The sequence below is a fragment of the Belonocnema kinseyi genome, chromosome 6 (assembly GCF_010883055.1).
Source record: "Belonocnema kinseyi isolate 2016_QV_RU_SX_M_011 chromosome 6, B_treatae_v1, whole genome shotgun sequence".
In the NCBI taxonomy this organism is placed as follows: domain Eukaryota; kingdom Metazoa; phylum Arthropoda; class Insecta; order Hymenoptera; family Cynipidae; genus Belonocnema; species Belonocnema kinseyi.
Window position 1 is genome coordinate 120,408,407 of NC_046662.1, and position 24,512 is coordinate 120,432,918.

At 35.5% G+C, this 24,512-nt stretch overlaps 1 protein-coding gene across 5 annotated transcripts in view; it reads left to right on the forward strand.

Moving 5' to 3' along the window:
- The window catches only part of LOC117174201 (serine/threonine-protein kinase 26), a 455,881-nt gene that overhangs the window by 369,188 nt on the left and 62,181 nt on the right, over nucleotides 1–24,512 (forward strand). For all 5 annotated transcript variants that reach the window (XR_004467272.1, XM_033363063.1, XM_033363066.1 and 2 more), the window contains one exon: nucleotides 19,195–19,623. Coding sequence is in view for 4 of the 5 variants with exons in the window: in XM_033363063.1 (XP_033218954.1) it covers nucleotides 19,195–19,623 (429 nt within the window). In the remaining variant the exon portion in view is untranslated. The remainder of the gene's footprint in view (nucleotides 1–19,194; nucleotides 19,624–24,512) is intronic.

Here is a 24,512-nt window from a genome sequence, read left to right on the forward strand (position 1 = left end):
TATTAATTAATAGTATTCAATATTAATATTCTAATAATCATTCATCAGTAAGCATCTGTTACAAATTATTAATAAACTTCTCTACATTTAAATCTTAATGTAGAATTTTATTTATTACAATAACTTAAATCGAACACATGGGCCATCTACAGGCCCCGTATACGCCCTTCTCTTAAATTGGATTGCGGGCGGGCGACCCTTACTAGAACACTGCTAGAAAGCCAAGGAGGGCCGACATCGCCGAAGCTTTACGTTACAGATGAGGCCCCGACTAATTGTTTACTCTAGTGCCCTATTAGCGACAGGGAAAACTCTCCAGAGCCTCACTAGAGCCCTTTATATTTTTCTTCACGTGTGATTTATTCTCATTGACAAGCGAAAGTCTAGAAGAAACGTACGTACTCTTGCGTTCCAAGAAAGATCGCACTGAGATTCCATTAAAACTTCAAGACAGATTTAATAAGGTAAGCACAATTTCGGGCACTCTACAAAACCTAAATCCAAAAAGCCACACATATCCCAAGGCTGATCTAAGACTGATACATAAGGAATAAAAGATATATCCTTCTATTTGTATTTAAAATAATAAAATTATTTTTTCCATCTCCTTTGCTGGTGTAAGTTAAAAAGGACAGTTCTGAATATTCAAACAAAATTTCATTCAGATCCGTAAAGATTTATGCGGGCTAGCGAATTTGGTCTATTTATCAACTACTCAGCGACGCAGCCACTCGGATCCTTCGTCCACCTTCCCAGTCCTTAGCGTTTCAATGACTTTGATTTGGAATATATTGACTTATTTTTATCAGAACAAAATGGTTTTAAATTTAAAAAGAAATTTATTTCAAAAATTTTTGTCAAATTTTGGGTTTGGAATTTTTTGTTTGTTATTATCAAGAAGTCGAGCATGCTCAAACTAATTGCTTTACTTTACTCGCCAAATTGAAATGTGACCTTACCCGTAGTATCCCGTAATGTTCGAGAAAATTTTTTCAGGGAACAGAAAGCGGTTTAGAACATCTTGGTCGATTCAAATTAGACTTTAGTGAGTAATTTAAGAGTGCGAGAAAATATTATAACTGGGCATGGCTGTGGTCAGCTTAGAAAAACGAACATAGCAGCGACGATCCGGCACTAGGTAGTGAGGCATCTGCGGTGCCGGGTTTTCATTCTAATGCCGTATAAATAAAAAGTAAACGGTACCCTGGTGTTTTAGGTAATTATCCTTCATACCCTCTCTCCTTACTCTGGCTGTTCGATGTACAATTTGGTTCAGTATCTATCAGTATCAGCTTATACTCGCCGGAATTTTTCTTAGAGATTCCAATAATCATGCTGGAAATTGTGAGGGGGAATTTCTCACATTGAAGTTTCAAAAAGGTGTTACGCCAGGAACATGAGTAAAAACTCTCGTGAATATGAAGCCTCAGTACATGTTGCACTTCTCATTTAAAAACGAGGATCGGGAGGACAATAGTTTAGAATGGAAGCGTTATATATATATTTATATATTGTTGATGCTTGGAATGAAGGTCTATATGTTTTCAGAAACAAATTTCCAAACCCAGGAAACTGAGTACTGATTGCAGTTAGCGAAACAGTTTGTTTTAAAGATTGCGATAAAGATATAAATCTGAGAGCAAAAAGTTCAATTATAAGTAAATGATAATAAATAGATGAACAGTTTGACTGGTACTTTAGATAAAAAGGTTCAAACCCAATTGAAGTCTAGAATGTTATTGCCCAACATCTGCTGTATCCAAAACAGTGTACTAATGTTTTTTTTTCAAAATGGATTTGGTCAAAAACGACTGAAAGTAGGAAAAGGTCCATGCAAATCTATCAGTTCTGAATTAATGAATAAAAAATCAAATTGCTCTACGATATTTAGGGGAAAAGAGAATTTTTCTTAACAATGACTGCACGTGCAGTTTTTAAGATAGAATGCGCACAGTTCAAGACAATGTATATAAAATCTTCAACTAATTGCAATCAAATTGTCGTAATTTTCATTCGCGGATTGAATATTTGCGATCGCGGTGAATTTATCGAAAACATGCGACTTGTTGAGTGACGTCGCAGTGGGGGAAGCCCACTCGGGGGGGAAGTACTCGAGATGGATAATGTTTGATGTATATTTTCCACCTCTGATTTCGAGGTCAAGGTCGAGTGTTTCAGCAGCCTCCTCCGCTGCATTTTACAGAAACGCTTATTGGCCCGCTTCTTCGTATTACCTGACTATTTTAAGAAGTGGATCTCCTCTATTTGCGACTATATTTGCTGTACCCGGAATGATCTTGTTGGGAAAGCATTCAAGGTTTAATATTCCGTGGCCACCTTAGCGTCGAGGGATCTCAGCTCGTCCTTCATCCATGGAGCCACTCCAAATGAATAGAGTACTACAAGAACGTCAAGCCTGTTCGTTGCAGATACTTTGTTCCTCGCCGACAGTTCAGATGACCAAAAAGAGAATTATTGATAGATATTAAGTTCTGAATGCGGCTCTTTGGCACATCCTGGTATTTATATATTTTTCAGCGCCAATGTGTCGAATAGCGCTTCTGCCGACGAGATTAGGATCTCTTGGCAGGCTAGTACGTTGTCATATCCTTAAATTAACCTTGGCGAATTTTTCTCATTCAAACTCCATTCCAATTTCCTGAGTGTACTCCTTGAATAAAATTAGGGCTAGATTTAGTTACTCTTAATGGCTAGTATAGATCCTGAGGTCAGCCACTTCAAATACACGAGTGACCTTATGCGTTCGAAATCCGGGGTTACCGCAGACGTATGGTTTAGAATGGAGAAGTGCAAGAGTTAGTGGCAATAGTGTAAGACGAAAGAGGATAGGTATCATGGTGTCGCCCTGATAGATGCCTCTTTGAAAAGTGACGCTGTTAATTGTCACACGATGTTTTCCAGATGAGATTGTAAATCTGATAATGATGACCTTTTAAGTTTTCGAACAGGCAAATCATAAGTCTATGGGAGGTTGAATCGAAATCCTTCTAGAAGTCAATCCAGGCCACCATGAAATATTTGTGTATAAATCTTTAAGCTCTTCAACAGACGAATGATAAGGCTATGGGAGAAAGAATCAAAAGTTTTCCGGATCGTGCATCTCTCGCAACATAGGTCCGATTATCCGAACAATTCTAGTATTTAGGATAGTTGTAAGGGTCTTATGTATAAGACGCGCATTTAGAAAAATTATTAGCCTGTAATTTTTAGAGCCAGATAAGTTGCTTATCTTTAGGAGGAGGACTGTGCCTGTTTCCACCGAAAACTCCGAAATAAGTTCTGGCGACTTTAGATATAAGATAAAAATAATGGCTAGAGCTGGTGGCTTGAAGAAAACTTCTTCCATTAGAAGCTCTCGATACTATCTGGACCAAGAGCGGAATATTTCTTCAACTCTTTTAATACTGTTTTACCTCTTCGGTAATGATAGGTGGGCATTCCTTCTTAGGTGTAATGAGGGCACTACACAGCTCCTTCAAGCTATTTATGTTCACTATGTCTTCATTCAGTATATGCTGGATTCCGCCTCTCTCTCCGCTCTAGATTTCTAGCATTAGATAGTACCCGTATTCTCTCAGCAATATGCTGCTTGCTGGTCAATTACACACTGAATGCGGGACGCGTACTATCTTGCGCAGCCTATATTTGTACTGAGTTGATGTATGCGTCTTTTGGTCTTATGATCAGCCGTTGGTTTTGTTTTGCAGCTTTCGTCCGCAAAAGTTCTCGCTGCACCATGCACTCTGCAATTGATAATTCAGAAGTCGAATTCTTCGTTAAAATCTCTGCGAAGTGCATCATCCAGTTCAGCTATATCTTTGGGTTTGAGAGATACCTGGATGTTGATAATTCTTCTGGTCCTAAAGCACCTCTCTTCCTCTATTGATAACCTGCCCGCGGCTTTTCAAGGTGTCACCTCTTTTACTCTCGTGTCGACTTGTTCTGGCTGCAGTTAACGCGAAAAGTGCAAAAGATATGGGTTTTTCTTGCAAAACAGAATAACCATATAGCCTTTATGTATTTCAATTTGAAACTTCACAATTTAGATGTTTGAATTTAATAACCTTTAAATATTAACTGAAAATTGCAGAATTATTTTAATAGGTTTCAAAGTAGTGTATCAAAGCTGTCACTAGCGCTTCCACTCATTTGGAGCACACAAAACATCAATAATTACTAATACGCAATTCAGACATTGCTGCCATCATGATTTTAGTGTTAAAAAACAGCTACTTCATTTATACTTTTAAAAAGCTAGTAATTAAAGCGTCTCCAATAGTGAAAAAAAAGTTTTGTACTCTTGAAAACTAATAGTGTCACTAACTGGGGCATTCACACTAATGTAAATCAGGCTTCAATCGAGGAAAAAAATTCTTGGTCATTTTCCTGTTCACAAATATTTTTCAAGGTCATTGAAATTGAGATTCAAAACTTAACTTCAAATTAAAAGATTCGAAGTTTAACTTTTTTGAATTTTAACATTAAAAAATTAAAACTTAAAAATTTTCTTAATCCAAACGCTCAATAATTTGAACGTAAAATGGAAGCTTTTAACACTTCTTAGTTACTGAATTATAAAATTAAATGCCGCTAAACTATAAAATTAAGAATTTTTCATCTTTTATAAATTGTATAGTTCAAAGATTGAAAGAATATAAATCCGCGCTATGAATTATTTAAAGGATATCATAAGTTAGAAATATTAAAAAATTGAAAGATTGCGAATGTTTTTTAAATGAGATACTTTTTCAATTAAAAGTTAAATTATTTTAATTATGAGCCGTAACAAATTAATAATTTGTCAATCGTTATTTAGACATTAAAATTTGTTCTGAAATATTTTCAAATATTCTCTTAAAATTTTCTTAATATAGATTTTCATTCTAAATTTTCCCAAGAATGTTTAGAAAATTTTGATATTATCTTGAAACTTTTTTCAATTCTTTAATAGCTTTAAAATTTTATTTCGAAATCTTCCTAAATTTACATTTTATTTTACTTTTTGAAATATTGAAAAATTTGAATTATTTTCGAAATTTGTTCAAAACTTATAAATATGTTTTAAAACGATTAAAATTTTTCCTAAAACTTTTAATAAATCCTCAAAAATTATAAAACGGGTAGGAAGCTACTAATTTTTTGAAAGAGGCAGGATGGTTCATTTGTAACGGCAATACAAGGGGGGGGGGGGTGAAGAAGAGGAATAAGCGTACCCGAGTATAGGAGACAACGTAATAGATTACATTCTGACCGAAGAAAGAATAAGGAGACTGATTGTTAGAATGAAAGTGGGAAACGTGATAGGTTCAGAACACTTTCCGGTGATCACGACAATGTAATGTAGTGGCCCAAAGCGTGGAAGGGAGGAGAGAAACAGAAAGAGAACTAATTGAAAATAGGCATTTGGAGGGAGAAAAAGTTGAGAAAATTTAAGGAAAAAATATAAAATGAGGAGAAAGAGGTTTTAAGTTCTTTAAAAATTTATTTCGATGCAAATAGTTAAGAAAAAATTGGAGAATGTCAAAAATCGATATACATTTGAACAGTAAATTGTGCAACTTTGAACCCAAAATCTTTATTATAATGCATATGACGCCACTCCGAAGACACCCATGTCAAAAAACAGTGTATCCATGGCCGGCATGATTCCGGGCGAAAGGCTTATTTGAAATAAAAAAACCAAACGTCATTTAATCTGTGAAGCTGTGGCCATGGCCTAAACTAGGATATTTTGAAAATATTGAAAGTTGAATAATTGACACGGTTTTGAACTTTTTTTTCTTCAAATTTCATGATTTTTTTCGATTATTTCTTTAGGAAAAAACGGCTTGGAATGTTTTAATTATCTTAGTTCAGGCGATGCGTACACATGTGCTGAATGTACCCTACAAATTTCAAAGCAATCGGTCTAACCGCTTTTGAGATATCATGCCGTCCAATTCGAAAAACGTGGTTTCGAGAAAAACGCGTTTAAAACTTAAAGAACGATTTAAGCAATGAAGTAAACCTAGTCGTTCTAACAGCTGAAACTTTTTAATGATTTGAATATTGGAATATTACCTTAAACTAAGTTTTAAACTGATCGAAATAAACAGAAATTTTAGGTGAAAAAATTCCACTCTTGTCTCTGTCTCTCTGGTGTGCGGGAGAGGTAAATATAATCGGATAAAGGTTGAATAGAATTGGCTGTAATTTGAAACGTCTAATTTGCTTGGTTATCAGTTAAAGCAAAAGAGACTCTAATTTAAAAAATAATGCATATCCTAAAGAGTACACTCTACAAAGTGTCCCCAGGCTCAAGTGTTCGAACCTATATAGATGTATAAAAATTTAAAAAATAAATCGAAATTTTTTTTCAAAATATCAGTTGAAGTTTTAGTTTTTGAGTTATAAAATATTTAAGTTGGATGAATCAGGAGCGCAGTATAAACAGACGTACGTGTTTTGTAATTATTAAACAAAAGTCCCTAGGGCTAAATAGCTCTCTAAGGAACAGGATAATACAAGGTCATCACTAATTTATACAAGCACTGATCAATAATATACTTGATTAGTCTTATAACTAAATCTATCAACTAACTAAAGTAAATAGAGTCTACATCATAATTCGTAACACATGAGGTATGAGATTAATACTTAGTAATGAACATTGAGTGATTAATCAGAAGCTCTTATGTGCATTAAAGTAGAAATTAAGGGGGTAAAACTGTGTTTATAAAAAATTAAAATTTACAAAAGTTCATAAAAGCAGAAGAAAATTCGAAGATAAAATGTCGGAGAATTAAATGTGAGAGTTTACCAGTGATTTTGAAGTGATACAGGGAAGGTGCATTTATAATATTGTATGGTATTTCATTCCATCACCGATCACCTCTTACTATAAATGACTTTTGAAGCTTACACGTTCTGTACACGGGAATCTTAATAGTTGAATGTCTTTTACGAAGCTTCTAATGTGCTGGAAGGTCTCTGTCTACAAATTGGTAGTGGTTAAATAGATACTCAGGAATCTTATTCAGAAAAACAGTGTAGAGCAAATTACCCATAAAGAATTGTCTTCTCTTGGCAATATTAAGTAAACCAGCCTTATGTTGGTATGGAGTTATGTGTTCGTGTTTAGGAAAATTGTAGATAAAGCAGACACAGGCATTTAATGCACGTTAGAGCTTTAAATTTAAATCGCAAACAACCCTGGTCAAAGTGGGGCAAGATTAGACTTTTAACCAAAATTATCCGAGTGGATGTAGGTAAAGAGTGCTTATTCCTATATAGTTGTTGTAGAATAATGTATGTTTTCCTCTAGATGCTCTTTACCTGTTCCTTCCAGGACAAGGTACGGTTAAGGAAATATCCCAGATCTTCAACCATTTCCGAAAAAGGGATAATGAGACTGTCAATATAATGTGGCGGAAATGATGCCAGAGTTTCAAGCGACGGAGATGAAGTAGTTCCGACAACAATTGCTTGAGTTTTTCCCGGGTTAAGAGTGAGTCCATTCTTCTGGGCCCAGAGGATAACGTGATCGATACCCTCCTGAACTAGAACCAATAATCTACCTAGAGAAGAAATTCTTATTAGAATAGGATTGGAACCATTTGATGACAGAACTTGACACGTTAAAAGATTTTAATTTGTGCAGGAGTAACTTATGGTTAACCGTATCAAAAGCCTGCAGGTCGAAAGTTGCAGATGGACAATTTTTTCAAGTGGTTTAAATAGTGCACATCAAATGGAAATTGGCCGAAAGTCTTTCGGGGAAGTAAGTTTAGAATTTTTGGGTACTGGGCAAATAACTGCCTTTTTCCAGATATCTGGGAAGATACCGACCTGTAGGGTAGCATTATAAATATTCAAAAGGAAAGATAATTAGAAGGGCAAGTTTAATAATTTGTATTGATATTTCATCAGATCCTATGAGGTTCGATTTCATTTCAAGTATTTTTTCCAAAAGTATTTCAGGTATGATGTCATCAAAAAAGAAGTCAGAATCATTCAATCTTGAATTACTAGGGGTAATGGAAAATTATGTATAATCTCGTTATAATTGTATTGATTAAACGCACCTCTAATCTTAGTTTGAACTAAGTTCCTAAGTTTTCGAAATTCAGCTAGTGTTATACTGCTTTTTGTTCTTTTTGCAAGTCGGCGCTTGCCATCACGTTCCCTCATCAGATTTTTAATTTCATATGTGATCAAGGGGGCAGCTTTATTGAAGTTTTTAGGAACGTGCAGCAGTGAAAATTTGTTGAATGCGGAGACTAGATAACACAGCCACACCAAAAAACGTGTGCGGATCTGGTAACAAGACACACGTATTCCTATGGATTTTGGGGCTCTGAATTCAAATTCGGTATAAAAAATCACCCATCATGTCATGGTTGAGCCATAAACTCAAAAAATCACGAAAAATCATGCACTGAGGCAAATCAATTTCAAAATAATGCCAGTGATGCAAATTTTCACTTCAAAAACATGTCGACAACTGTGAAGGATCAACCCTTGCTTGATATCAACTTATTTAACATAACTTTACCCAACAGAACCTGACCTCACCTGACCTGAATTAACAGAAATTTATTGAACTACACGTAAAGCTCTGGAAGCATATTTTCCCAGTAGCAAATGTGTGCTACATCGAATGGGTAAACTCGAGTATAATCTAGAAATAAATCTACCCTAACCTAACCTCACGAAACACAATTAAACTGATTGTGTTGTCCCTTTGTGTTTGCGGTATCTTTTCATTCAGCTTCGGCTTAACCTACATGGAGGTTTAATCTATCCTAACCTAACAAAACTTGACCTAACCTAACCGATTACGCTGGCATTATTTACCTATGTCTGTATCCAGGGCACCTCCACGTGGTAACGGTGGGCAACGGATCCACATTGGCTGAGTCCCTGGGTAAACGGCGTTCATGCCGTCATGGCTCTCCAACGTCGTCATCATGCAACCGTAGCTCTTCATCAATCAATCACTTGGTTGGTGTAGAGTCTCATGCTACAAGGAAAAAAACCGCGAGCATTTCTCAATCGCATGCCTGCAAGAATAGCTCAGATTCATTCTGTTACATTTGCAGTAAATATGAAGTGAGCAGTTTGCGAAAATCAATCGACGAGGAAGTGAAAAGTCTTTACGAAAAGTGTTTCGACCGTAAATTGATGCACCAAGAAACAAAAAGGGTTACTCACGGCAGTTGCAATTCCTGCAGACTTATGTTGTATCGTCTAAAAAATTCAAACAACGAAAAGTACCGCAAGTACTCTACACCAACCACATGGAAAAACCCCGTTATTGCATCACAAGGGCAATTGAAATCAATAAAAATGCACGCCATACTGATTTAAGCGCTTTAGAAGATGATAGAATGGAAGTTGAAAGTCAACGTCATGGAGACGGTAGTGAAACCAGTGATCGAACAGAAAATAGTTCTGATGATTCCGATGAAAATGACGAAAAAGATGACGAATATGGCGTGCATAAAATGAAATTGAAGGTTCTAATATTAGTGTCGCAACTAGAACTGAATGATTTAATTAGAGATCTTGGATTACCGAAAGACGTCGCTGAATTTGCCGCTTCATTTCTAAAAAGAAGAAATCTTCTAGAGCCGAAGACGAAAGTTTCATTCTATCGCGACAGGGACAAACAATTCAGAAAGTTTTTCGTTAAGGACGATGAGACGTCTTTAGTGTACTGCACTGACGTTAACGGACTAATGAACCACTTGAAGAAAAATGTGTACAGAGATAAAGAATGGCGACTTTTAATTGATTCGTCAAAACGCAGCATTAAGGCTGTTTTACTGCATAACACGAATACTTACGCTCCTATCCCTATAGCTCACTCAACGGTCATCAAAGAAGAATATAACATTGTTAAAATGCTTCAAAGAAAAAGTTAATTATACGAATCACAAATGGCAAATATGTGGTGATCTCAAATTCATGACAATGATATTAGGCCAATAATCGGGTTTGACGAGAGAGCCATGCTTTAGATGCCTGTGGAATAGCAGAGATCGAGCCAATCATTACAGCAAAAAACAGTCGCCTTTAAGAGATTCATTCAAACCTGGTTCTCATAATATCATCAACCAAAGCCTCGTTCATCCAGAAAAAATGTTACTACCATCCCTCCGCATAAAACTTGGGCTCATAAAGCAATTTGTCAAGGCGTTAGAAAAAGATGGACAATGCTATAAGTATATATCCCTTAAATTCCCTAATGTTTCAGACGCTAAATTGAAAAAAGGAGTCTTCGATGGACCATAGATTCGAATATTGACAAGAGATACTAATTTCGTGAGCCACATGCCTAAAATTGAAATGGATGCTTTGGAAAGTTTTAAGGCAGTAAACGCAAATTTCCCCGGTAACAAAAAAAGTCCAGACTACGAGAATATTGTTGCGAAAATGATAAGAAACTACAAAAAGTTAGGCTGCTGGATGAATTTAAAACTTCACTTTCTAGGTTCCCATCTGGATAAGTTTCCAGAAAATGTTGGTGGTTTTAGCGAAGAACAATGGGAACGTTTTCATCAAGACATAAAAGTGATGGAACAACGATATCAGGGTAGATGGGACGAGGTCATGATGGCTGATTTTTGCTGGATGTTGAAAAGGGAAACGAATGTAGGTCTGAAACGTAAGCGTAACCCTTTGCATCGTTCCTTTGAAGAAAAAAGGACACGTTATAGCAGACAGAAAAGAGACTGAAATAGGTCTATAAATATAATTTAAAGGTAAAGTTAATCAAGTCGTGGTTAGAGAGAAAGAAGGGATGGCATGTTGTTCATGGGAGAAAACCTTATCAATATCGTCTACAATCATTAAGTCAGTATGAGTACTGGAACGATCAACATGGTGAGTGAAATCATGAGATACAACCGAGAGCCCCGAAGAGTACACCAAAGATGTGACATATTTAGTATGATTGGAAGTGAGATTTAAGTTAGTATTAAAATCTCCAGTAAGGATGATGCTGTTAAAGTTAGGAATAAGTGAAAAAGTTACCGATTCAAGCTCTGTACCATAGAAGGCTTTGGGTGGTTTATAAATTACTCCCACTAAAACACTATCTAAATTTCACTTAACTTTAAAAAAGAGAAATTCGTTCGTGTAATAAGTAGCAACTGGACTCACTTCAACCACTGTTATATTCAAACTGTTATGCAGAAAAAAAAACTCCACCACCTCTTCTCTCGTCTTTGTCTCTTCGAAAGAGCGAATAGTTGTCAATTGCAACGTGGCTGGAAGATATATTTGGAGTTCACCAGGACTCGGAAACAGCTATTATATGGTAGGAAAATGTACTGAAAAAAAGTTTAAATTCTAGAAAATGTTCCAAGACAGACTGGGCGTTCACATGGCAAATGCTTAAGGTATCCATTGATATATTAAGAGAAACATCACAGTGAGAATACGATGCATAAAAGTAGTCAACTTGTAGAGTTGTCGCAAGGCTGAATTAGCATAGTAATAAACACACATTAAAGCGTCAAATTGAGATCGATGATGATTCAGAGGCAAAGCATATAATATGGCCAGATAGCAGTTAATTGCCATATGAAAGATAATATAACTTAATAAGTGAAACAAAAGTATATTTACTATAAGTGTTTAAGCACGTGAAAGAGAAGTGTGAAACAGAGTAAAAATGAGTGAAATACATGTACTTAGGCAGGAGCAGCACTTTAGAAAAATTAGAGCTAAAGTACGTGAGTGGGTGTCCGAAACAGTTTTATTGAAGCGAGCGCTGAGGCGGATTTAGCAACTGGAAAACTGCGGTTACTACACTGCGTTGGACTCGTTCATGCATGCCTGACTGTTTATACATTTCAACGAGAAATTCATTGGTGAGCTCTGTATTGATTTTGGTGATTAACTTCAAGGTTTTTTCCAAGCAGTTTACGTTTACATTTAGCATTGCCCAGGAATAACGACGTGGATGTAGTAAAACCTTGAGCTTCTTGACAAAAAGCTATGCGATTGTAGAAATGAGTTACAGCATTACGAGTCATCTCCCTATCAATCAAAGTAGCCTATTGCAGAATCCGATTTTGCAATTCGTGTAAGCTTTGCGGTTGCGTTGAGTATACTTTGCTCTTTAAATATCCCCAAAGAAACTAATCGAAAAGCGTCAGATCAGGAGATCTAGCAGGCCACTCGGTTTCATCCCTTCTTTCAATCAACCTTTGAGGGAACTGAGTATCCAAATATGCTCGAACCTCCCTATCGTAATGAGCCGCTGCTCCGTCCTGCTGGAACCAAATATTTTGAAAATTATCGCCTGTAATCTCCCTTATTCTTGGTACAATTTTGTTTCTGAGAAGCTCTTCATATGCACGGGCATTGAGATTACCATCGACGAAGAAAGGGCCTATCAATGTATCATTCAAGACGCCGGCCCAAACATTAATCTTTTGTGGATATTGTGTTTGACTCTCCAACATACAACCAGGATTTGTGTCGGACCAATATCTACAATTTTGCCTGTTAACTTCACCTTTTAATGTGCAAGTAGATTCATTTGAAAAAACTGTATTGCACAAGAAAAGAGGATCTCTGTCAATTCTGTAGATCATAATTTCACAAAATTCAACCCGACGATCAGGATCGTCTTCATTGAGCTCTTGTACCAGATGAACTTTGTAAGGATAAAAATTAATGCTTTTTCAACCATTTCGCACTATCTCAGGAGCAACGTCACGCTCATCACCAGCTCGACGTAAACTAAGGTATGGGTTTTCAACAAATGCTTGGACTATGTCATCTGCATCTCCTCATCCTGCAGATTTTGGGCGACCAGTTCTCTGAAGGTCCTTGATAGATCCATGATTCATAAAGCACACTTACAGTTCTTACAATTGTTGATTTTTAAACAGGACTTAACCCTTCTCCATGACGAAAAGTGCGATTAAAAAGCAAACGAACTTGATCATAAGATCGAACTCGATCTCCCCAACTACGCATCATGAATACAGATACGCTCTTTCATTCCGAAAGTTTAACTTGCGCCATAATAATCTTTCAGCGAAAGATAGTAAGTGTGTACTCGTAATACGTAAATTTAGTTTCGATTCGTAATATTCGTATGGAAAAACGGTACAGGGCTTATGTTATCGCCTTAGGTATTGACTTAGGTATCGAAAAACGGTATAGGGCTGTATAACTCTTCGGGGAGGAACAGAACTCTCAACAGAACACCTGGAACTTTTAATGAAAAATTTCCTTATGATTTTATAATATTCAAAACGCTGTAACCAAGATCAATACAGAGCTCACCAATGAATTTCTCGTTGAAATTTACTTCAGGAATTACACTGACCTCTTGGAAAACTTTTTTAGTTTCAAATAACATCTAACTGACCTTGATCGTTACAATTGACCTTTGACTTGGGTACGTACCTGAACGTAGAATTTTCCGCTCTATCGATTGCAGATTTTAAAAAGGGGGTTTCCATTTAAAAAACAAAGTTGACCGTCAAAAAGCCATGAAAGTCAACTTCAAGGTCTAAATGAAGGTCACCATTGAATTCCTCGTTGAAATTTACTTCAGGAGCTACACTGACCTTGAACGTTACAATTGACCTATAACTTGGGTACGTATCTGAACGTAGAATTTTTTGCTCTATCGATTGCAGACGTAAAAAAGGGGGATTTCCATTTTAAAACACAAAGTTGACCTTAAAAAAGCAATGAAGGTCAACTTCAAGGTCTAAATGAAAGTCACCATTGAATTCCTCGTTGAAATTTACTTTAGGAGTTACACTGACCTCTTGGAAAACTTTTATTAATTTCAAATAACCTCTAACTGACCTTGAACGTTACAATTGACCTATGACTTGGGTACGTATCTGAACGTAGAATTTTCCGCTCAATCGATTGCAGATGTAAAAAAGGGGGATTTCCATTTTAAAAAACAAAGTTGACCTTCAAAAAGCCATGAAGGTGAACTTCAAGCTCAAAATGAAGGTCACCATTGAATTGCTCGTTGAAATTTACTTTAGGAATGACCTTCACTTTTTTTAAAAATATTTCACCTGAGGACATATCTAAACGTCCCGGGACTTTTTAGACACCCTATATATGGCTGTTTGAAAAATAAAAACAATAAAATGAAAACTGCTTTTTAAAAAATCAGTTGAAGTTTTAGTTTTCAAGTTAATGAAATATTTAAGCTGGACCATTCAGGAACGCAGTATAAACAGGCATGCATGAACGGGAGTCCAACGTAGTGTAGTAAACGCTGTTCTCCAGTTGCTAAACTCGCCTCGGCGCTCGCTTCAAAAAAACTGTTTCGGACACCTGCTCACGTACTTTAGCTCTAATTTTTCTTAAGTGCTACTCCTGCTTAAGTACATGTATTTCACAAATTTTTACTCTGTTTCACACTTCTGTTTCACATGCTTAAACACTTATAGTAAATATACAGAATTTTGTTTCCACTTATTAAGTTATATTATCTTTCATATGGCAATTAGCTGCAATCTGACCATATTATATGCTGTGCCTCTGAATCATTATCGATCTCACTTTGACGCTTTAATGTGTATTTGTTACTATGCTAATTCAGCCTTGCGGCAACTTTACAAATTGACTACTTTTATGCATCGTATTCTCATTGTGATGTTTCTCTTAATATATCAATGGATACCTTAAGCATTTGCCATGTGAACGCCCAGACTGTCTTGGAACATTTTCTAGAATTTCACTTCCAATCATACTAAATATGTTACATCTTTGGTGTACTCTTCGGGGCTCTCGGTTGTATCTCATGATTTCACTCACCCTGTTGATCGTTCGAGTACTCGTATTGACTTAATGATTGTAGACGATATGGATAAGGTTGTCTCCCACGAACAACATGCCATCCCTTCTCTCTCTAACCACGACTTGATTAACTTTACCTTTAAGTTTTCCTATAATTTAAATTCAATGCCAACCCAAAGGCTGGTGCGGAATCTCTCTAATATTGATGAATATACATTCCACGAACACCTAATGACGTGTGATTAGAAAAAAGTATTACTAGATATAGATATAAATAATAAAATGGACGCTCTGACTAATTATCTAGTCTCCACATTCAACAAATATTCACTGCTGCACTTTCCTAAAAACTTCAATAAAGCTGCCCATTGGATTACATCTGAAATTAAAAATCTGATGAGGGAACGTGATGGCCAGCGCCGACTTGCAAAAAGAACAAAAAGCAGTATAATACTAGCTGAATTTCGTAAACTTAGGAACTTAGTTCGAACTAAGATTAGAGATGCGTTTAATCAATACAATTATAACGAGATTGTACATAGAGACAAAAAAGAGGATATTTGACATCTTCTTAGACGTTTATACCTAATCCAGCCCAAGCACGAATCTATAGATAGTAATTTTCCGCCTAATGACCTTTTAAAGACTTTTTTTAAGTTCCCAGTTCCAGACTTATCATCATTTTCCACTACCCCTAGTAATTCAAGATTTAATGATTCTGATTTCTTTTTTGATGAAATCACACCTGAAATACTTTTGGAAATGGTACTTGAAATCAAATCGAATCTCATAGGATCTGATGAAATATCAATACAAATTATTAAACTTGCCCTTCCAATTATCTTTCCTTTTCTTTTGCATATTTATAATGCTACCCTACAGGTCGGTATCTTCTCAGATATCTGAAAAAGGCAGTTATTTGCCCAGTTCCCAAAAATTCTAAACCTACTTCCCCGAAAGACTTCCGGCCAATTTCTATTTCATGTGCACTATTTAAACCATTTGAAAAAATTGTCCACCTGCAACTTTTGACCTGCAGGCTTTTGATACGGTTAACCAAAAGTTACTCCTGCACAAATTAAAATCTTTCAACGTGTCAAGTTCTGTCATCAAGTGGTTCCAATCCTATTCTAATAAAAATTTCTTCTTTAAGTAGATTATTGGTTCTAGTTCAGGAGGATATCGATCACCTTAGCCTCTGGGCCTAGAAGAATGGAATCACTCTTAACCCGGGCAAAACTCAGGCAATTGTTGTCGGACCTACTTCATCTCCGTCGCTTGAAACTCTGGCATCTTTTCCGCCACATTGTATTGACAGTCTCATTATCCCTTTTTCGGAAATGGTTAAAGATCTGGGATATTTCCTTAACCGTACCTTGTTCTGGAAGGAACAGGTAAAGAGCATCTCGAGGAAAACATACAGTATTCTACAACAACTATATAGGAATAAGGACTCTTTACCTACATCCACTTGTATAATTTTGGTTAAAAGTCTATTCTTGTCCCACTTTGACCAGGGTTGTTTACGATTTAAATTTAAAGCTCTAACGAGCATTAAATGCCTGTGTCTGCTTTATCTACAATTTGCCTAAACACGAACACATATCTCCATACCAACATAAGGCTGGTTTACTTAATATTGCCAAGAGAAGACAATTCTTTATAGGTAATTTGCTCTACACTGTTTTTCTGAACAAGATTCCTGAGTATCTATTTAACCTCTACCAATTTGTAGACAGAGACCTTCCAGCATATTAGAAGCTTCATAAAATACATCCAACTATTAAGATTCCCTTGTACAGAACGTGTAACCTTCAAAACTCATCTATAGTAAGAGGTGATCGGTGTTGGAATAAAATACCATACAATATTATAAATGCACATTCCCTGTATCATTTCAAAATCACTGATAAACTCTCACATTTAATTCTCCATCATTTTATCTTCGAATTTCCTTCTGCTTTTATGAACTTTGTAAATTTTAATTTTTTATAAACACAGTTCTATCCCCTTAATTTCGACTTTAATGCACATAAGAGCTTCTAATTAATCACTCAATGTTCATTACTAAGTATTAATCTCATGCCTAATCTGTTACGAATTATGATGTAGACTCTATTCAATTTAGTTAGTGGATAGATTTAGTTATAAGACTAATCAAGTATAATACTGATCAGTGCTTGTATAAATTAGTAATGAATTGTATTATCCTTTTCCTTAGAGGGCCATTTAGCCCTAGGGACTTTTTTTTAATTAATAAAAAATACAAAATACGTACGTCTGCTCATGCTGCGCTCCTTATTCATTAAACTTAAATATTTTATAACTCAAAAACTAAAACTTTAACTGATTTTTTGAAAATAAATTTCGATTTATTTAAAAAATTTTTATACATCTATATAGGTTCGGGCACTTGAGTATGGGGAAACTTTGTAGAGTGTACTCTTTAGGATATGCATTATTTTTTAAATAAAAATCTCTTTTTTTTCTACTGACAAACAAACAAATTAGACGTTTCAAATTACAGCCAATTCCGCTCTATCGATTGCAGATGTAAGAAAAGGGGGTTTCCATTAAAAAAAAACAAAGTTGACCTTCATGGCTTTTTGAAGGTTAACTTTGTTTTTTTTTTTAATGGAAACCCCCTTTTCTTACATCTGCAATCGATAGAGCGGAATTGGCTGTAATTTGAAACGTCTAATTTGTTTGTTTGTCAGTTGAAGAAAAAGAGATTTTTATTTAAAAATTTATTCAATTATTATAATAATAATTTATTAAAGGATAAGTTATTCAATTATCCTGTTGCGCGTTCCACAACATTTTTGAAGGGTGCGATTAGCTAACCAACTAGTCGTTTCGAAATAACTCCTATTTCACTTTAAATCATTCGCGTGGTTGGCTACCCGTCGGTCGATTGTAAAGCAAAGCAATATGGGCGTGCGCACCAAATCCAGTTAAGATTTACGCCACGCTCGTGTCCACGCTAACCTAAACAAATTGAATTTTTATGTATGTTTGTTCTTGTTATATTTCTATTTTATTCGTATTGATTTGGGTCCTTTTCAAAGTCCCTTTAGTGGCCCTTTTAAGAGTAGTGCGACGGTAATATAATGTTCCTTTTGTATTCATTACGTACCGGGCGGGCAGAGTTATTTACAGTAGTTGGCCGTCGCTAACCCGACTCTCCCTTTTTAAATTTCTCTTCAAATTATTAACACTTATTTTTTAATTGATGAATTTTCTCATTATACTTATTTATAATTATAACTTATATACTAATATAAAATTTTCTAGTTGAATTAAAAAATGTTGTCTTTTTCGACGTATCTCATTCCATTAACGAGAAACGTTGTATTAATTAATAAGCTTAACAAAGAACCCTTGAGTGTCGGCTACTCTATTGATATAGCCTCTCTGCTTGTTATTTATGATCGAATTCTTATTTCTATTTCAGCCTCTCTGCTAGTTATTTATGATCGTATTTCTATTTCAATTTCGGAAAGGACATTTTAAAGCCTTTAAAACATTTAAAAGAGCTACCTGGATCAGTAAATATATATACCTAAGTGCCTGAGGATAATTTCTCTGAGCTTTTCTGGCCCTAGAGAATCTTTAGAATATACTCAGAGATTTCTATCGGTAGGAAAAGGACGATTAAGTCACCCTAACTGACCAATCTTGGCCGGTTAGGTTTAACCGTGGTTAATGCGATCTAACCGGCTGTTAAAAAGTGGTTCAACGCGTAATTAACTTTAACGGAGGATTACCTTTGTAGCCGAGGTTGGTGGAATCGACCCTAAGTCTTTCAAACCTAGCATGCCTTTTATTCCCTACTCCCCTTAAATTCCCCTCCCTCCAATACCCTTCGTTGAAAAAAGTACGGCGGATGGACGGACTCTCGACCGAAACTATAAGGGTTTCTTTCCGGGCCCAGGAAACTCTAAAAACGAGAAAAAACCATGTGAAATATCATATTATTGATAAAACTGACTGCTTTTAAAAACATGCAATTGAATTCGCGGAATTTGTTTGAACTTGAGGCGTAAGTAGAAGCAGAAGTTCAAGGTAACGAGTCCATTTTTTGCAAAATATGGCATGTATTGTTTGATGAAATACGAGGTACGAAAGTTGATAAAGTTATAATGGCTCCTTTTAACAACGTTTTTCTCACCTTTATTAGAAATTTATATAAAAACCTATGGTCTCATCGTGTTTAGATTATATTGTACTTATGCCTGATAAGATGGGAATTGACAAGATGTTTTTCTATTTCAAGGGCCGAAAGTTTATAAGACGAACAATATAATGAATGTACTATAAAGTCGTAGGGACGTGATGTCTCCCTAAGTCGAAGAGAACAATTTTAGAATTAATTCTGTTTCTTTTTTCTTTATATAGACAAGACCGAATGAAGCTGCACACCTTCCCCCTGTGGACTCAAGCTCGAGATTCCCGTGGATTGACTCGTGGGAGAATCGAGATTTTAGAGATTCGACATTGGGCGAAGTAAAAGACGTCGGAGAGATCCGTGGGAGCAGAGAAAGGGAACGAGAACGAGATGGAGGAAGAGACAGAGAACGAAAAAGAGGAGATCGCGAGAGAGAAAGTAGTACGCACGAAAAGAAAAGTAGCAAACCAGAAGTGTTTGATATACCGCTGTCCGACCATAGGTCTGGAGAAGAAAAATCTAGTAAGCCAGAAGTGCCTGTGGTGCCGCTGAGCGACCACAGGTCCGGAGAGGAGAAACAAAGGCCAAAAAGTTCTCAAGAATTTAAGCATCTTCGAAGTACTGTTCTGACTGGTGTAATTCTACCGCTACTTTCTGAGGTAATACATTTTTTAATACATGGTTTAAAATGAACGCTCACGAGTTCTCTCCCGCGGTCAGAATAGCTATCGCTTGCCCCTCCGTTCCTTCGCGGCTGTACTCCCCCACTCTGAGATATCTTTGCGTCTGACGGGCGACCATTAATTGCCGACGACTACCTAGAACGCAATGTTTTTTCTTTCTGCAAATGTGTCGTTGAGCGCCAGCCTATTTAAAATGAATGAATTACTTTTTTCACTTGTATCATCAATTTTTAGTTAAATGATGAATTTCAATCAAATTAAATTAATTTTAATTAATTTATCAATTTATTTAATTTAAATATATATTATATAATATTAATATAATAATAAATATATGATAGATATTTACAGTGAGAAACTGAGAGTAAATCTATTATTAGGCAACACAACGAGGAGTACATTGTCGACTCTGTAGGACATTTCGGGAAACCAACGTCTAACTTTTCACCACCCTTCATATACTCGCGCACACAGGCGCAACTTCTTGAGCCACATGTCGATGTCGATCTTGTGTAAAGAGAACAGATGAGACGGGACGGTTCCGACGTATGTGGCCTGCAGAGAGAATATCGGCTTTTAGTGTGTTTTTCTTTTCTTTCCTTAAAACAGTGTAGTCGCGTTTCAAGTAGGACAAGGTAAATTAAATTTCATTTTTATTATAATTTCAGAAGAGAAAAGTGCGAATTGTGTTAAATTAAGGTAAAATCGCTCACGCAATTTTGACAGTTTGCAGGTTATGTTATTTTCTTTTCTACCTGCCGATATTCTCTCTGCCAAATATTTATGTTTTACACGTTATTAGTGTTTACTGACACTATATAAATAATTTTTATTCTAAGTTTATGTCTCTGGCGCTGTCTCCAGATTGTAAAATATAAAAATAGAGGTTTTAGGAACTTTTGTTTCATAATATATAATTTTTTCTCAAACGTATCAAATTTTTATAATTTTTCTTGATACAAAGATCTACTAAGTTGATATTTCTTCTTTTACAGGATGTTAAGTTTAGAAGGTTAACTTTTAATTTGTTTAAATTGCAATTTAAAAATATCCATGTTGAAAGCTTTAATTTGAAAGATAGGACCATGAAAAAATACCTGATTCAAAAAAATCAAAAATTACTATTGCTGAATTTAGGTAAATACAATTTTAGTGAGAGCTGTAGAAAATAAAATTAGTTTGTTTGCATGAACATGATTATTTCCTCGTTAAAAAATATGGTTGCCCTAAAAAGGGCCTTTTAATTTTGGTAAAAGCAGTAAGAAATATCATTATTTTGTTTGTACGAACATAATTATTTCCTCGTTAAAAAATTTGCTAGTCCTGAAAAGGAGAATTTTATTTTAGTGAGAGATGTAAAGTAATCTAATTGTGAATTTGAAGAATTGCAAAAGTGCCCTTGTATTCGATCATAATAATAATAATAATTTTAAAAACCCACCTTGAGCTGTAGGTCCCCCCATCGTGTACTTGTCGGCAACCCAGTCCGTAAATGATGGGGTAAAAACCAGGCTTTGTCCAATATGTCGGGGCACACAGCTCTCATCATATCACTCGATTGCATTATAAAAATGCGTCCGTGACTGATGATATATACCGAGACAGACCCGTGTTAAATAATCAAAATAAAATCTAACTCTAACAAAAAATGCCTTCGACATGGTGGGCAGTAAACGTCTTAAGCCTGCGAAAACATTACCATACTAACTCTGGTAATTTAAAAAATAATATTAATTGTTGTAGACGTTGTAGGCGTCGTAGGTGTCAAAAAACTGCGTGAGTCACAAGTTATACAGTTGCGGGACTATTTTAACAGCAAACGAAATGTTTCGCTTTACAGTACCATCTGTAAAGCGGATCTTGACTACACGCCCTTAAATTTTTCCTCAGATGTGGCCTTGATTATCAGGGCAAAAACCATAGAGGAATTAACAATACAATGGAGGCAGAAAGCGATCCATGGCGAGCACCCCGACACGTTAGATCAAAATGAAGTGGATAGTGAGGTATCTAATATTTAGCTAAGAAAGGGTGTTCTGTATCCAGAGACGGAAGGATTCGTCATTGCGAAACAGGACAAGGTTGTCAGCACAGGAAATTATCACAAACACGTGTTACATCAAGACGTGATTGACCGGTGCCGATTATCTGGAGATACCAACGAATCCATCGAGCACATTATTGATGGCTGTCGCGAGTTGCGGCATAGCGCTATAGCGGTATAGCGAGTTGCGGCATGAAATAAAGACCATATAGAGGAATGTGAATCATGAATCTCTTCATTCCATTGTGATTTCAGCTACAGGAAATGTACACACATGCGCATGCATCCAGAGGCTACTGTTGTCACATGCAACGCTCGTGGCCGCTCTTAATTTTATACCTAGAACATCATCGCAGGAGGTCTCAAGCATCGTATTAAATTAGTTGAATTTACTTATAACATTCTGATATCATCAGTCACTTGACTTTACCCGAGTAAAAGTATAATAAAATAATTATATAATATAATATAATAATGGTAGCTCTAAGAAAGCATCCAGAGGTGACTGTTGTCAGCTCCAACGCTCGTGGCCGCTCGTAATTGTATACCTATAACATCATCTCAGGAGGTTTCAAACATCGTATTATATTAGTTGAATTGACTCATAAGATTCTAAACTCATCAGTCACTTGACTTGGTACGTGGCTATGATGAATTACTGGGCTCACCCGAGTAAAATTTTACTAAAATATTAATAGATGGTAGATCTAAGAAAGCATCCAGAGGTGGCTGTTCTCAGCTCCAACGCTCGTGGCCGCTCGTAATTGTATACCTACAACATCATCGCAGGAGATTTCAAATGTGGTATTAAATTAGTTGAATTGACTTATAACATTCTAAACTCATCAGTCACTTGACTTAGTCCGTGGCTATGATGTATAACCGGGATCACCCGAGTACAATTTTGATAATAAGTAAAAATAATACATCAGCAATTTGCCCTAAACCTAGGACTCTTAAAAAAATGGATGCCTTTCTATAGATACATTCCAATGATCGTTTTAGAAAGCGAAGATTACATCTAATATTGAGATGTTACTATCCAAACGGATCGTTAAATCCCGGTCAATCGATCTGACATCGTGATGCGAGAAAGAAAAGGTGGAAGAGTCTTCATCATCGACATTGCTTGTCCGTTTAACTGAAATTTGCAATCAACATATACAACCAAAATTCACAAGTATAGCAAGTTCAGGCATGAAGTAAAGACTATATGGACGAATGTGAATTATGCATCTATTCAGCTCATTGTGATTTCGGCTACAGGAAATGTGTACGCAGATGCACTGAACATCTTGAGCACTTAGGAGTCAGGAGGATAGTGACAAGAGTGCAGAAGGCGTTTTTATTAAACACCAGTCGCATTGTAAGAAACTGTCTTGACCATCAGGAAGTGAGCGACTAAATACCCATTGAGTGGCAGATAGTGGCTCTAAGAAAGCATCCAAACGTGACTGTTGTTACATCCAGCGCTCCTAGACGCTCGTAATTGTATACCTACAACATCATCGCAGGAGGTTTCAAGCATCGTATTAAGTTAGTTGAATTAACTTATAACATTCTAATCTCATTATTCACTTGACTTAGTCTGTGGCTATGGTGTATAACCGGGTTCGCCCGAGTAAAAGTTTAATAAAAAAAATAGTTTCAGTGGATTCGGTAGTATGAAAACACGCCTTTAATGATCTCTAGACAAGAAAGGTTTCCATATATAGAAAAAATCTTCAATGTGTCCTTCGGTGAACTCATGCTTCTTTTTTGAACAAAATTTTGGAAATTTTTAAGGCAAATTAACGCTGTTGCATTTGAAAACAATTTAGTAAAAAAAATCTAGTTTTTCCCAATTACATAATAAAACATTTTTTTGCATTGTTCGTTACAAATTCATCTGTTTTTAATTAAAAATTCAACAATTGAAAATTCGATTTTTGTAGCTAAAATTTCATCTGTTTGCTTAAACATTACATTTTTAACTTAAAATTTAATTGCTTAAGTTATAGTTGACACCTTATCTTTTTTATTAAAAAGTCATTTTTTGTTTAAAAATTCAACTATTTTAGTTAAAGAACTATAACACTATGTCACTATAATACCTTCGGTTGAAAATTATTATTTTGTAGTTCAAAATTCAAGTCTGTCGTTAAAAATTGATGTATTTTGTTGAAGAAATTGTTTTTTTTTTGTAAAAAATTAATTTTTCTATTTTCAAATTAATCTTATCGTTTAAAATTCATCTTTTCTGTTGAAAAGTCAAGTGTTCCAGATAAATATTCATAATCTGAGTTGATAAACAATCTTTTTGGTGTAGCACTCAACCATTCCAGTTGAACATTCATAATTTTATTTGAGAATTCATCACTTTGATTCAACCCTGAACTATTTGGCTGAAAATCCAGTTTTTCATATAAAAATTCATCACTTTGGTGGAAACTTGACCTATTTTATTAAGAATGCATTTTTTTAAATTAATTTTTTCAACTGTAAGCTTAAATGTTCAATTTTTGATAAAAAATTTAAGTATTTGTTTCAAAATTAATGAATTTTGCACTGTTATCTTAAAAGATGTTTAGAATGAACGTCATGAATTAAAATAAATGTTCGAGTTTTGCGGGAAATATGATGTTACTTTTAGTTGACTGGGTACAATTGAAAAACTTGACTAAGCAAAACCAAAAAATGTCGATGAATTTGAAATCGACCACCAAATCGCTACAACTATTTTACTGCAAATGCTATTCAGTTTTTGTTAAAAATTAAATTGTTAAAATAAAAATTCACATATTTAATTTTAATTAAAGATTTTTTCATTTGAAGGTAACAT